Below are 16620 nucleotides of genomic sequence, written 5' to 3' on the forward strand. Positions count from 1 at the left end.
CTTCACAAAAACCTTTATTGTGGAATGTGATGCTTCAGGAAATGGAATTGGTGCTGTTTTAATGCAAGATGAAAGACCCATTGCTTTTGAAAGTCGTCCAATCAAGGGAAAGTTTTTACACAAAGCTATTTATGAGAAGGAAATGTTGGCAATACTCCATGCACTTAAGAAATGGCGACCCTACCTAATGGGAAGACACTTCAAGGTAAAAACGGATCATGATAGCCTTAAATACTTTTTAGAACAAAGATTATCCTCTGAAGAGCAACAAAAGTGGGTCACAAAGATGTTGGGTTATGACTTTGAAATCATCTACAAAAAAGGGAAGCAAAATGTGGTGGCAGATGCACTCTCAAGAAAGGATGAGGATGTGGAAGCATTGTTGTGTGCCATTTCTATTATCCAACCAGATTGGATAAACGAAGCAAGGGAGGAATGGAAGAATGACGAAGAAGTGTGGGCACTTATTCGAAAGTTACAACAAGATTCCAGTATGTCTGATACATTTAGCTGGCAAAATGATTCGTTATGGTACAAAGATCGCTTATACCTCTGTAAGAATTCCCAGCTAAAACAAAAGATTCTTATGGAATTGCACACTTCTCCCTTAGGAGGGCACTCAGGATTTTTAAAAACTTACCACAGGGTTAAGAAGGAATTTTTTTGGGATGGCCTTAAATCAGATATTCAAAAGTTTGTGGCGGAATGTTTGGTTTGCCAACAAAATAAAGTTGAAACAATTAAGACACCGGGTCTATTACAACCTTTATCCATTCCAAGCCAACGTTGGGAGGAGGTTTCAATGGATTTTATCACAGGTTTACCCAAGTCTGAGGGAAAGAGTGTCATCATGGTGGTAGTTGACAGACTTACCAAGTATGCACACTTTTGTGCATTATCACATCCATTTAAAGCCAGTACAGTTTCTACTGCATTTATGGAAACAATTCAAAAGCTACATGGAAACCCAAAGATTATTGTAAGTGACAGAGATCCCATTTTCACTGGAAATTTTTGGACAGAATTATTTTCTTGTCTTGGTACTCAGTTAGCTCATAGCTCATCTTATCATCCTCAATCTGATGGGAAAACTGAGATAGTAAACAAATGTTTGGAAGGATATCTTCGTTGCTTTGTATCTGATAAACAGACACAATGGGTCAAATGGTTGCCTCTGGCTGAATGGTGGTATAACACTTCCTTCCATACAGCAACAAAAATGACCCCATTTATGGCACTTTATGGGTATCAGCCACCATCCATCACATCATATTTAAGAGAAAATTCTAAGGTTCAAGCAGTGGAACATCACATTGAACATCAACAACAAGTCCTCCAACTCTTAAAGGATAACCTCGTGTTGGCACAGAATAGAATGAAACAACAGGCAGATCAACATCGTAGCGAAAGAAGTTTTGATGTAGGTGATTGGGTATTCCTACGGCTACAACCATATAAGCAAATGTCCCTCAAGCAAGCTAAGAAGGATAATAAATTATCACCAAAGTATTATGGTCCATACAAGGTGTTGCAAAAGATTGGTACTATGGCATACAAATTGGAGCTTCCTGCAGCTTCTCGATTGCACCCAGTTTTCCATGTTTCATGTTTAAAGAAGGTTATAGGCGACAAGCTCCCAGTTCAAACAATATTTCCAGAACTTGACGAGGAAGGAAAAATAATATTGGAACCAGAAGCAGTCACAGAAACAAGAACTCGACAGCTACGAAATCGATCAATTTCGGAGTATCTTATCAAGTGGAAGAACTTATCCGCTGAAGATTCCACATGGAGGATGAGAATTTTATACAGAAGCATCCAGAACTTCTCAAGCATTGAGGACAACACTTTTTTGAAGGAGAGGGGCATGTTGGGTCCCTATAATACTAGTGATTACCCCATTACTATTGTAGTTGTACCCCTTATTAATATTGTTGTGCCCCTATTATCCCCATATTGTTATTACTGTGCCCCATAGAATCCCTCTATTGTTATTTTTGTGGCTTTATATTATTATTGTTAGGTCGGCTGGGTTATATTGTGACTCCTTAGACTCCTATATATAGAAAGGAGGTTTTGTCATTTGAATCATCCAAGAATTGCTCATTTGTGTAATGTAAAGGAGGTTTGCCCCTCGAAGAGGCTGAATTCTAAGGCGTTGATCTCTCTTTTCTATCTTTTTGTGAGTTGGTTTCATAACATAATATTGGCACTGTGTAGTACCCCTTTGATCCTGAATCATCCACTGACCTCTGGGTAGTAGCGTGGCCTCCTTGGAAAGCCTGTCAGCGTTGTTGTTATGCTCCCTGTAAATATGATGACATATGATGGAATTAAAATGTGTTTTGAATATGTTCACTTCATCCAAAATATTTCTAAGTGTGTGTGCATGGCAGATAGTGATATTATTGAACCAATTAATAATGATTTTGGAGTCCCCGTAAATCTGTAGATTGATGCATTCATGGCTTAGAGAAAAATGCAATAAATGGCGAAGTGTGATAAGTTCAGCATAATTGTTTGTCCCTTCTCCAAGTCCCATCTTGACCCTAAAATGATGTTGGTCAGAGATGTACAGTAGAAATCCTCCCCCACACCCATGTTCCTGAGCGGCACCGTCAAAAAAAGCCCAGGGGATGGATTGATCAATGGGTTCGGGTGCAAGTGGTCTTCAGGGGCGAGGCATAGTATATTCAGGGAGTTCATGATAGGCGGAAATGATATTTGCGGTGATAGTCTGCCATCTGACTACACCATCTTCAAAAATTATTCTATTCCAAGCCAGCCAGATAGACCAACAAATAATCAGAGGAAGACAAATCAGATTTGATCCAGAATGCGAGCTGTGCCAGTTTTTCCATGCTTGGTTAATGTTTTCCCCCTCCCATCTGCCAAAAAAATGAATCACAGATGCGATGTACCTCCAAAGATTGACCGTAGTATCACATTTAAGAAAAGATGATCAGTCGATTCAAATGCTTGCTTACACATAACACACCAGTGTGGTCCATGAATGGCTCTGTAAGTTAAGGATTCCCTTGTGGGGACTTTATTGCTAAGTACACACCAGAAAAAGAGCTTGGTTCGCGGTGGGGTTTTTAACTTCCAGATAGCCCGCCACCAATCTTGTGTATTCTCTGGCTATCTGTTATTTATCAACCCGAGGTAGCCAACTTTTGGGGTGTATGCTCCATTTTCAGCAAGGCACCACATAATTTCATCAGGTCCCTCCTTAATTCTGATGTGAGACTCAATCAATGCAGCGATGTAATTATTCCACATTTGGTGCCAGTGAGGAGGGATATTTAGCTCATGTGCAGATTTCCAGGCCTGTGCATATATGGTGGTATTATCCTGGTAAGCAATATGTGCAATAACACTGATATCTCTCTGATTTAGATGGAGGATTAACTCTCTCGGAAGTTGGTATCGACCGCCTCCCCCTGTCCAGGGGTCCAGTCCGATGCGCGCTTTTGTGCCATCATTTATCCGCCATGCCAAATTATTGCGGATGTTCGGGAGAGCCTGGAGCAGAGCTTTCCAAACCAAAGAAATACCAGTCCTCGGCCATCGTGGCAGCCTAACCCAGTCCATGATTTGGAGAGGCCAAATGTATTTGTGGTAAGTAATAGAGGTCCAAAGGTTCTGATTGGAGAGGAGTGTCCATCCCATTTTTGTAGCAAGTGCTTGAGCAAAAAGGGGTAAATCTTTTAGTCCCCATCCTCCCCATTTTTTGGGCAAGGCAATCTTGTTCCAACTAACCCAGGCAAAAGTTCTCTTATCCTGTTGACCATTCCAAAGATATCTGCTGCAAATATGTTGAAGGCGAGCAAGGATGCTTCTGGGTATCCAGGCTAAAGCCATCCAGAAAACAGGGGTGGCCTCCAAGACTGATTTTATTAGCACTAATCTTCCTGCTCTGGATAAGAAACGATGACACCAATTTGTTAGCCTTTTCTCCAATTTGATGACCAGCCATATCCAGTCAGCAATTTTTTGGCTCAGGGGTTTGATCCAGAACCCCAGGTATTTGAAGCCATGGTCAAGTGGGAGAATGCAATATGGGAAGTGTTGTTGTGCATATCGAGATTCATGGATGGATGTGTGAGCTAAAGTAATGGTGGATTTCCCATGGTTTGCCATCATACCTGTAGCCCAGGAGAAAAGGGATAGTAGATTGTCAAAAGAAACAGAGTCTCAAATGCTACCATCCAGAAAAATAAGGACATCATCGACAAATAGGAGATGGGTGAGGTAGCATTGATCATTTATTTTCAGACCAAATAGTCTGCCAATTCGCTTTTCATGTGCAATTAACTTCTTGAGTCCTTCCATGACAATGAGGAAAAGGAGGGGGGATAGAGGACAACCCTGTCTGAGTCCCCTTTCGGCATGAAAGAAATGGGAAGCAGAGCCATTAATGAGGACACTGAAGGAAGCTGTAGATATGCAAGACATGATCCAGGTGGTGAAAAGATGCGGGAAACCCAGGTGGATGAGAAGCATTTTGATGTAAAGCCAGCTAACACGGTCGAAAGCTTTCGCTAGATCAATCTTTAAAATGATGCCTTTTAGCTTTTTGGATCTAATAGAGTGAATAGCCTCTTGAGCAGTACCAATGGCTTCATGGATCTGGCGGTTCTCGAGAAATGCGAACTGCTCAGGTGAAATATATTGTGAGAGGATGGGTCTGATCCTGTTGGCAATGATCTTAGAAATGATTTTGTAGAGACAATTGCAGAGAGAGATGGGACGAAAGTCGTTGAAAGATGATGGTGAATCTGACTTGGGGATAAGGGAAATGAAGGTGGAATTAATGGCATCATATAATTTTCCAGTGGTCCTGCTCTCCTCCACGACATTGAGCAGGTCTTGTCCCAAGAGATCATAAAAAGCCAGATAAAACTCAATAGACCACCCGTCCGGTCCTGGGCTTTTATCTTTTTTAAACCACTTCAGGGTCCCCTCAAGTTCAGTAGGTGTCACTGGTGAATTGAGCTCCTCTGCCGCCTCTTCATCTACAAACCGAGGGAAAAAGCCAGCCACTTGTATAATATCCGCTAGATTGGTCCCTTGGGGAGATTTGTAAAGATTTTGGAAGTGTGAGGTACCCAGTAGAGATAGCTTTTTGAAGGTATCTGCCACACCTCCCTCAAGTATGGGCATATTCCAGATAGTGTTAGCTACCTTTCTTCCCTTTGCAAAGTTCTGAAAGAACTTTGTGTTATCATCTCCAGCTTGTAGCTAGATTGCCCTGCTCTTAAGTCTCTAGGTTTCCTCTCTTTCCTTCAATATCCTGTCCTTCTGTTTCTCAAGCTCAATAAGATGGGATTTTTCATTTGCAGATGAAAATCCCTTATTGTTGTCATCCATAAGAGCGCTCAATTCAGATTCAATCAGAGATAGGGTCTGATCATCCCTCTGTTTTTTCTCTTTGGCCCAGGAGATGGATAGATGCTTGAGCTGAGAGAGATTGTGGCAGAAACCCCCAGCCAGAGATCTATGTCTTGAGATGGGGTTTGCCTTCCAATAGTCAGTGACCATCTTGATGTATCCCGGATCCTGTAGCCAGACATGATTGAATTTGTAGGGGGGTTTAGGTTTTGATTCGGGACCAAGGATCTCCAAATATATAGGGGAGTGGTCAGATATGCCCCCAGAACCCACCCATTGTCTATATCTATTCAGATGATGCAACAGGGGCACCTTAATCAGGAATCGATCGAGCCGCCTAGCCAGAGCTGCATCCCCTACCCTTCTATTTCTCCAAGTGGGCAGGGGCTTTATCATGGGGACATCCGTAAGGTTATGCTGCTCCAAAGAATTCATAAAGTACCCAGATAGAGGATCTACTTGTGCTTGGGATCCCCATGATTCCCCAAATCCTATGGAGAAATTAAGATCACCCCCGATGACCAGATGATCGGGTGAAGTAATCTCTAGATTGAGAAAACGCTGCCAGAAATCCTCTCGTCGATGACAAGGTCCATATACATTAATAGCCTGGATATTCATACCAAGTTCGGCCGAGAAAATATCCATACCTAAAAACCCTAATCCTCCCCAGGATGTTGTAACCTTGATGGTGCGAGGGTTGTATCCAATGGCTAGTCCCCCTGATCATCTCGAAGCATCAAGGGAGTAAAAAAGCCAACTGGGTTTTAAGGATGATAAGGTTCTGATGATGAGGTCAGCTTCCCCCAGGGTTTCTTGCAGCATAATGATATCCACAGGCTTGACTTCAAATAACCTACGCAGGGCTAGTTTTTTGGAGGCACTAGCCATACCTCTGCAGTTGAAGGAGAGCCATTTCATGGTGGAACCCTCCCAGGGGTGTTCAATGCTCTAAGAACCCCTTCCAGAGTGGATTGTTTGCCAGTGATGACTTCTGCCCCGGCCTTTTGTATGGATTTTGTGAGATTGGACTTTCGGCCACGAGATGTTTGAACCACCGGACCAGGAAGAGTGAGACCTAGCCCTGTATAAGAGGGAGTAAGGCTCTCAGGGAGGGAACGAGAGCGTAAGTTGTATGAGTGAGGCAGTTCCAATCGATTCAAGGAGGATGGGCGGGGGGAGGAAGGGGGAGGTGGGACATATGGAGCGGTGGTGGAAATGATGGGAGGGGGTAAGGTAAGAGTGCAGGGTATGGAGGGAGAAATGATCCTAATAGATGCAGAATCAAGTGATGCACTGCAAGAAAGAGATACAGATGAGATAAGGAGAGAGAAAAGAGGAGTACCCACTTTTCTTGCGGCCTCAGCAGCAGCTCGGAATCACGTCATCGGAGGCGATGGAGTCCTGTGCGCTTCTTCCGCTGCCATGGAAGTACCATCCCGAACAGGCGCTCGGGGGACCGAAACAGGGGTGCGGGCCGGGGTGGAGACAACGTTACCCTTTGAGTTAAAAGGAGCACTCGGAGAATCAGATGATTTCTTGATTAATGGGCATTCCTTGAAGATGTGCCCCACCTTGTGACATCTCCTACAACGAAATGGGACGCCTTCGTAGTCCAAGATCTGAACCCGAGTGTAATGCCTCCATTTTAATGTAATTTTTTCTTCCAAGCCCTCTCATGTATCCAAATGCACCAAGATGCGAGCCAAGGTTTGATTCTTGGTCTGAACATAAGACTGATCGTAGTCAAGGTAGGTGCCTAGCGTATTCCCAATCCTGACAAAAACATCTTCAGACCAATACTGAAGTGGGAGTCCAGGTAATCGAACCCAAATAGGTCCAACCCCTATTTTCTCCCTTTCCGGGTCAAACAATGGACTCCATCGCTTTAGGAGAACCGGTGCCATCTCTATATGCCAGTATCTCGCGAGAACCAGATCTGTATAATCCTCCTTTGTAAAATGCAAAGCAAACCACCCCCTAGGAAGAATCTGGACCTCCGGCAATTCTTTGAGGGTATTGCCCCAAATTTCCTGGACCCAGAGGGTCAGTCTCTCCACTGTGTAAGCCCTACCCCGGACATGCCCAACCAGAATAGAGTTGGCCTTGTTCACGACTTCACCCATTGATATATCCTCACCGAAGGAAATTGTGAAATCCTTTGTCGAAGCTTTCACACACTTAACCTTCCTTTTCCCTGTCCGCAGAGCAGATGGATGATCCTGTAACGGATCAGTGGAATTACGTCCCTCCTGATGAAGCTGGGCTGCCGATTTAACCCTAATCACAGGGGTTCCAAAACAACCTAAAGGTGGAATGACAGGGATTGACGGGTTGCGACTTTGAGGACCCCCAGGTGTCTGGTCCGAAGGTGGCAGAGGGCTAGATGGGTACACCTAGTCGCCCGGAGGGCATGACTTGAATGAAGGAGAGGGCGGTGTGACAGCAGCAAGCAGGTGTAACGTCCCAGGTGAGAGCGGAGGACAATCCAGGGCAGGAGAATCTATGGATAGCGAGCCGAAATGCAGAGATGATGCGGTGTGGCCAGGGAGGGTGACCACTGGGGCGGAGCAAGAAGGAATAGAAGCGGATGGCGGATGAAAACCAGAAGTCGATGAGTTAGGGTTAGGGCTTCTGAAAATGGATTGATCGGGAAACGGGTCCTGAGAATAGTCCACCTCTTCATAATCCATGCTTTCTTCCAAAATGAGGTAGGGAACTGACACCGTGACCGCCAGGAACAGTTGACAGCGACGCAAGGAGACGGATGTCGTCGGTCAACCGAAGGACTACGAGGTTTCGGTGAAGCTGCAGAGAATTAGCGGATTACCCTAAACCCTCGCTAGGTAGACTATGCGGACGCTCCATCCTTTCAATATTGTTGGGAATCTTATGAGGGGAATGAGAACAATCCTATATATATATAGATATATATATATATATATATATATATATATATATATATATATATATATATATATATATATATATAGATATGTATGTATGTATGTATATACATATACATACATATATATATATATATATATATATATATATATATATATATAATTACACATTTGTATCATTTTAATAAAAAACATCATTAAGACAAAGCATTAACTTAGACCTATAATTAAAGCTAATGTCAAGGTTGTATAAACTATTATGACAAGTAAAAACAATAATACAAGAGTAACCTCCTCTTTCTCACTATAAAGTAATTCCAAGTTTGTTATTTCCTTGGCAAAAAAATATCTACCTTGTGATCTATTTTGCTCACTTGGTGTTGCAAAGCATCTATGCACAAGAGAATTTCATGTTGGGCTTGACTTATTTTTACTAGGACTTTACCCATGATAGTTTTGATTTTCCATTAGAGATTTGTTGTATACATATAATCGGTTTTCATTGATTGAGTATTACGTAGGTATGGAATCGACTACCCTGTATTTTGTTTAATCTCTTTATCTAATAGTAATCTTCTTTCCACTCTTGCTTCATTTTCAGCAATTTCAATTTCCTCTCTAGCTACCTTGGAGTATGTTGTCAATAATGTGGTGTAGAGGCCTCTACATGCGCTTGGCCTCTTGTGCTTAAGGAGATTCCTCAACCTTGACTTTTGCAATGGTTATAAGAAGAACTAGGACGAGGCATGTTGTCTCTTGAAACAAGGGATGGAGGGAGTGGGATAGGTTACACAAGGAAAAGAGTGTGTGGGAGTGACTAGCGAACATCTGAAACAATGTTCGCTAACCTGAAAGATGGAATAGAATGGCTTGAGGTTGCCATTTCATGTATGAGGTTAGAGGTTTGGAGGGAGAAACAAAGCAAAGGAGAAAGCAAGTATGCACAAAATTGTGGTCCAAGGGGGGGTTCTTTGCGAGAAGTAACCTGGAGAGAATTATACTTGATTGTCAAAGGAAACAAAGAGATTGAGTGTTTAAAAGGAGACTTACCCATAATATCATTAGAGAAAAATAGGCCTAATTTTGGGTGTCAACTCATCCATGAACCGCGCGACGTTCTTCGTCATCGTGTTGTGAGGCACTAAGCAATGCCATAATTACAATTGTATGCTTCCATAACGATCATTGAATACCTCCTTTGTGTCAGATGATGGGAATGAATGCCATTCATGTCGTCCCTTTATTTAGATGATTGCAAACCCTAATGTGGTAGATCATCATGGAGATAGGTGGTGATAGTGTGATGGGAGGGGCACGAAGTTGGTATATCTTTGTGTGAGATGATGGGAATTAATGCCCTTCATGTCATCTATTTTATCTAGATGATTACAAACTCCCATGTGACATTTGATCATGGACACATGTTGACAATTGGATGGGAGGGGCAACAAAATTAATAACAAAAAAGTATTTAGATAGAAACTATAAATAAATTATTTTGACAACAAATTCAATAACAATGCTTTATAACTTGGGTAATGATGATAACAACGTTTCTTTCCAACTACCCACAATAAACCCAATCGACATTTTAACCTAATATATACAAATAAGGAAAAAAGTAATTAAAAGTAAAACTAATTCTTTTATGGACCAATGTTTCCTCCTTCCCAATATGAGATGTGTAATTCATTTGATTCTTGATATAGAGAGGACACTTGCATTTAAAAGAATATTAACAACATTTCTTTTTAGACATGGATCATAAGTAAAATATTTTAATATATATCAATCTATATTTCTATTGAAAGTATTTATGTATCGTTTTTAATTTTTTTATGGTAAAACATTTCAATGGTATGTTGTTCAATATGAAGGAGATGTGTAATTTGTTTTATGCTCAACATGAATTTTATAGGCAACATATTATGTAGCATATATCCATATTAGACTCCAAATATACAATGCTCCAAGAGGGATCAAAATTTAAGAAAAAATTTACACCTAGAGGGATCTGATCACATTTCAATGGTATGTTGCCTATAATTAAAGAGAGAGTTGACATATTAATAACTAGGGTAGACCCATCTTAACTCATGATTTATCTTGGACCCATAGGGATTCAAATTTGAGAAAAAAGTTTGCATTTCTAGGGATTTGAATCCTTTTGATACATCATAAAGACTTCACCTTATTAATCCATATATTATCACATTCAGTCACAAAAAAAGTTTCACAATTGTAAAAATAACATTGATATATTGTTTGGGGGAAGAATATTTATTAAAGAGATGTATTGAAAAAAGGTTTCAACAAAAAAAATTTAGAAAATTATTATCAAATAAAAACAATATTTCATAAATTCAATATTAAGAAAAGTTTCACAATTGTAAAAATAACATTGATATATTGTTTGGGGGAAGAATATTTATTAAAGAGATGTATTGAAAAAAGGTTTCAACAAAAAAAAAAAAAAATTATTATCAAATAAAAATAATATTTCATAAAGTCAATATTAAGAAGTAAACAGAAATAAAAATAACAATTTCTTTCAGAAATAATCACATAAGAGTAATTTCGTCGACGCGTTTCGAACCATCCAGCGTGGTTCATCTTCAGTACAAGATGATGAATCAGATCCAAGCATTGAAATAAATAGATGAAGAGATCAAATCCCAAGGATTGATCTTCCATAGTTCATCTTCCTTTTATTAAGGGGACTACAGATAAAAGTGCTAGGATCCTGAAAAATCATAATATTCCTTCTTCTTTTAGACCCCTTCGCACTATTTGAAGTTCTCTTCATTCGGCCAAGGACCCTGTTAACCCTAAGGATGGGAAGGGTGTTTATATTATTCCCTGTTCCTGTGGGACTCCTTATATTGGTGAGACTGGTCAGTCAATAAATCAAAGGATTTGTGAGCATGCTGTAGACATCAAGCATGGAAGGTCTCGCTCCTCCGCTTTGGCAGAACATGCAGAAAAAACCAATCATCACATTTGCATAGAAGAGGCGAGGGTCATCGCTAGGATTGACCACTTTCATCATCGGAAATTTAGAGAGGCCTTAGAGATCGAAAAAAGGCCCATCAATCTAAACAGAGACGATGGTTGGAGTATCAACAGGTGTTGGATCCCTGCTCTTTCTTCCTAGAATTTTTCGTGTTTTCCTGGTTATCTTCTTATTCTTTCCTTATTATTATTATTTATTTATTATTATTTATTTATCTATTAGAATTCTAATTTTTATTAATAGTATCTCCATAAATGTATTTCTTATTATTTTTTATTATTTATTTTTCTATTAGAATATTAATTATTATTAATATTAGCTCCATAGTAATATATTTTCTCAGTGAATACTTCTATAAAATCGATTTTTATTATAATACAAATATAATTTAATTTAAAAACATTAATAACATTAATATTAAAATGAGATTATTCTATTAATTTTATATAAAAAATATTTTAATTTAGTTAATAATATTCTATTGGTCAAAGCTTATTTAGTTATTTCAGTTTTCTAGTCAAACTAGCTCTCATCATCTATTTATTTTATTGCTTAGATCTGATTCCTCATCTTGTCCTGAAGATGAATCATTCAAACGTGCCTACAGGATTTTATTTTATGTGATTTTTACAGAAAATACTATTATAAAATATTTCTATATTATTTTCTAGGAGATTTTATTTTATGTGATTTTTACAGAAAATACTCTTAAAAAAGGTAAGAATTTCTGTATTATTTTCTTAGTAAAGTACTGAAACGAAATCCTTTTGTGGAGCATGGAATCCATACCGTAGAGGAGATCAAGATTAACAGAAGGGATTAAAAAAAATAAAAGAAGGTTGAAATAATTGTAAATGATAGAGAAAGTGTATACACCCAAGAATGGACAACCCCAAAGAATGGACAACCTCGCTTGACCATAAGTTGTCCAGGGCAGGGGAAATTGGAGAAGCTCATGTCGATTCCACTCGGTGTGAGTGGCGGTGTATCCTTCCACATAAAAGCTCATCCACCATATCCTTCGACATAAAAGCTCATCCACCATATCCTTCGACATCATCTCAGTCTCCCTCGTAAATTCTTCCAATTTCACCGGACATTAACTGCCAGAGTCAACTTCATCACGGGGACTGTTGCCGCTTCTTGGTAGTGAGATTTTGAAGAAAATTTTCGCCATTATTCTTTGGCTTTTCCATATTTTTATATGCGTTATTGTTTTCTGTGTTGGAAAGATAAAGAAAACAAAATAAATAATTCATACACAAATCACAAGTTGCTGTTTTTCTATTTTTCTATTAATCGCACAAAATATGATGTTCACAATAAATCCAGTGATGTTCACAATAAATCCAGTGTAGAATATTTATAGGCAACCATACAATAAAAGTCATCTATCACTTCAACACTCAAACACTAAATTAACTCACTCTCTATATTTAGCCAACTCGCCAACTCAGAGTAATTACAATTTCTGACGTTCTGAATCAACATAGAACGGGAAATCAAGCAACTTCGAGCGGGAAATTAAGCAAGGCCTTAGAACCCCGCATCTTGTAAGCGGCACGGTCATAAGCGAGAGCCGCCTCCTCCGCGGTATTGAAGGTGCCAAGCCAAACTCTAGCCGCCTGCCGTGCAGAGTCCCTTATCTCCGCTGCGAACTTCCCCCACGGCCGCTGCCGCACGCCCCTGTAATTCCTACCAACGTTCTTCTTCTTCGCCACCGGCTGCTGTGTTCGCGTTTCATGACGGACATCGGCCTCTTTCTTGACGGGAAAAACATCGGCTTCCCTTTTCGTTTCCATCGCCGTCTCCTCCTTGTGCGTTACAGGCATCCTTCCCTTGTTGGCGGTCTCTTTGAGAATCCCGTACAAGACCATGTCCTCCGAATCGTTTTCGTTTAACGGCAGCTTCAAGTCGGGGAACGACTTGAATCCCAAAGATTCAAGTCGGGGAACGGAAACGGAGAGCAAGGGACGGGAGGGCTCAACGGCCGTTGTCGGCATTTCCGTCTCCGTTTCGTTTTCCGGTCTGTTGCCGTCGACGGATTCGCATGCCAGTGCACTCTGGATGAAGCTCTCTACTTCCGGGCTTGATTCTTCATCTTCGCCTTCGAAATCTTGGAGTAAATGGCTCCGGATTCGATCCAAGACGCTCATTTCTGTACAGAGTTCTAGTTCTTGTTTTGTGCTATAAACTGCCATCGTAGCGATCTGAGAGCTTCTTGTTTAACTCTGATGGGTATTTATCAGTTTTTCTATGGCACTTTCATGCCTAATAAAAGCAATTGACGGTGGAAACTTCAATAATTTATCCATCCAGCTGTGGAAACTTTCCCTGAAATAGCGGCTATCCGTGCCGCTATTTGATTTGTCATGCATCTTTTACGGCTATCCGTGCCACTACGAGTCATTCTTCGTCATCATGTGGTTCCACGATAGGCCCGATGTATTTTTAAGATTACTTTAGTGTATGGTCTCCTTACGATAGGCCCGGTGTGTTTATTAAAATGATAGGTTGATACGATTTTGGATTTATTATGAAGTAAAATGATTGGTTGATAGGTTTTTGGAGTTATCATGAGTAAGATTTGAAATTAATAGAGAAAGATTAAAAACTGTAAATATAAATGAAAAAGAATAATTTTAATAATAATTTGAAGTATATTTAATTATTCTCCTTTTGAAAAGATAAACATAAAAATCACATATATAGTATAATGACATTGAAATGCATTTGTCGATGGACCAGCACCTCCAGCACAATGACACGTTCCTTATAAGGCAGGATGATTTGCTTCGGACAAAAGTTGATATGCACGTCATTGTTATTATTAGGCTTCATTTATTTTTTTATTATTATTATTATCTAATTATAGAAAAAACGTAGTGTTAATGCCCAATCAATTAAAATATAATTTTTTAATATTTCAAAAATATATATAATAATTTATTATTTTGCTGTGTTTTTTTATTTGAGGTAAATGATTAATATTATTTATATATGTATATAAATATCTTTTAAATATTATGTAAAGGGTTGATTTGCATTTATTAAATTTTTTTATTATAAAATTTAAATAGGTGAATGGAATATTGAAGAATAATTAGGAAATAGAGTTTCATTTTTTTTTCAATTTTATTATGTTTATTTTTAAAAGAAAGTTTTAAAATTATAAATAGTCATCAATAATAGGTATTTTTAATTAAAAGGATTTATAGGATATTTTTTGGTAGGGGATGTGTAAAGAGTGAACATGGTATGGGTGATATTTTGTTTTGTTTTGAACCTGTGACCTCTTAAGAGGAAACACATGCTCTTAACCATTAGGCCCACTACAATGAGGTTATACTTTTGTTGGTTGTTGAGATTGCTCAAATCTTTATATCACATCCTTAAAATGTAGAAATTTAGGATGAGGTCACATCTTTGTTACTAGTTGAGATTGTTCAAATTTTTATATCACATATTTATGGATGTATTAGTTGTTTCTAATTTTGTATATTATTTTATTTTGTTGCAAGTTAATTTTATGCATTTATAAAATCTCATAGCTTGGTCCTATATTTAAGGATGAAGGTGTTTGCCAATTTAAGGGTTTTTCTTATAAACTTTGTTTTTTCACTATTTGGGGCTCGTTTTTATTGGGTGGTTTTCATCTATATTTATGAAGGAACGAAATGAAATACATTTTTACAATCAAAACACAAAGATACAATGAAACTTGACTTCCATCAATAAATGGAAAATGTTTAAATTGTGTAAATGCAGAATGAAAATAGACTAGTTTTTATGGTGGTAGCTTATCTCTGAGAAGAGATGTGACGATTATGCACCTTCGCGAGAGTGAGTTACAATAAGGTCAAAAGGCCCTTTTTAGCGTCAGAAGCAATGAGGAAACCTTAAACATCTAAAAACCTAACTGCAAGAGATGAAAAACCAAAAGACTTATGGGCCCCACTGGGGTTAGTTGGTACAACAACTTTCCAGGGTTATAACTTTTGCATGAAATATCCATTTGGCGTGCTTGGTAATTCGTTAGAAATGTCTAATCGAGAATTACACATTTTGAACTGATCCAGGTTGCCAATGGCTATAGGCTAGGTCCTTGCCATGTAAAAAAAAACATCATTTATGGCCTCAAAATAACCCTAGAAGTTTAGGACCCAAAACACTATACAGAAAAAACTACCAAGATGGAGAATTATGCTTTGAGCCAGTGGAGTAGGTTTTTTTTGAGAGAATGAGGGTTTCTAAGCTTTTGCAATGACAAGGAAACCAATATCACCACACAATATATATGACCTTGCACGACGTATATCACCGAGAGAGGATTATGCTTACCCCAATTTTATTAAGCTCAACTAACCAATTAGGTATCTTATTTGACATAATGTGTATCTTCCCTCAAATGAAAATATTCTTATTGGCGTTATACTTCACATTAATCTTAATATATGAAAAAAAAACATAATGCAATGATAGAATATAATGAAGAAATGACTCATTTCTACCTAAAGGATATTAAGAGGTTCTCTAAAAGGATTTTGTGACACATTTTTCAATATATAATGAAATTAGAGTTACTTTTCAATATTTAATGGATGCATGTGCTTTTTAATAGGTTTACTGAGTGAACCCTCATGAATTAGGAGCATAATCCTTAGGCCTAGAAAGAACACATTGTTGATTAAAGACCAAAATAATCTTAGTTATTACAGTTTTATGGAAAGCAAGTTATTACCTAAAAAAAAGAATAAATGAAATTATCTTGATATGTTCTATGCTTATACAGATCATATTTTGCACATAGACTATTTTATTTGTAATTTATTAATTATCCATGAATATATCAATGAATAATCACTAAATTAGTTGAGAGGTGTTAGTTACATGCATTAATGACTCACCATTACTTTAATCCAAGGGTGTTAGTGTAAAGTCGTATTTGTGTCTTAAAATCAACTTCAAGACACATAAATTTTAGCTATATTTAACTCAGCAACGAGTGTTTCTCTAGGAATGCATCTGAAAAAGGATACTATAGAGCATTACAAATGAGAAAATTGTATTAAACAGACCCCCCTTACTTGTAATAATCTTATCCTCTTATTAAGAGAAAATGTACTATTCTTGTGAGTATCATTTTCATATAAATGTCTTTCTCCATATTTTAGGAATTGTATATGCATTTTGATTGGTGAATCAATGGTTAGAAAAAATCCTGATGGTAATGTGATTTGTACTTCATCAACCTTTCTAGATACAAATCACTTCTATTTATTGATTGACAACTTTGAACTAGTCCAA

The 16620-nt window shown here is 38.4% G+C and overlaps 2 protein-coding genes across 2 annotated transcripts; both read right to left on the reverse strand.

Moving 5' to 3' along the window:
* Positions 1-7070: 7070 nt before the first annotated feature.
* Positions 7071-7520, reverse strand: LOC149225319 (uncharacterized). Its single transcript, XM_089379911.1, has one exon. The coding sequence runs from the start codon at positions 7518-7520 to the stop codon at positions 7071-7073; it is 450 nt and encodes a 149-aa protein (XP_089236037.1).
* Positions 7521-12705: 5185 nt separating this feature from the next.
* LOC149225320 (ethylene-responsive transcription factor 2-like) lies at positions 12706-13567 on the reverse strand. Its single transcript, XM_089375066.1, has one exon. It carries the CDS (start codon positions 13512-13514, stop codon positions 12816-12818), a length of 699 nt encoding a protein of 232 aa, XP_089231192.1. The 5' UTR covers positions 13515-13567; the 3' UTR covers positions 12706-12815.
* Positions 13568-16620: the final 3053 nt, after the last annotated feature.

This window comes from Pinus tabuliformis, chromosome J, assembly GCF_031772625.1.
Source record: "Pinus tabuliformis cultivar Carrire ecotype Pingquan chromosome J, CPIR1, whole genome shotgun sequence".
Lineage (NCBI taxonomy): Eukaryota > Viridiplantae > Streptophyta > Pinopsida > Pinales > Pinaceae > Pinus > Pinus tabuliformis.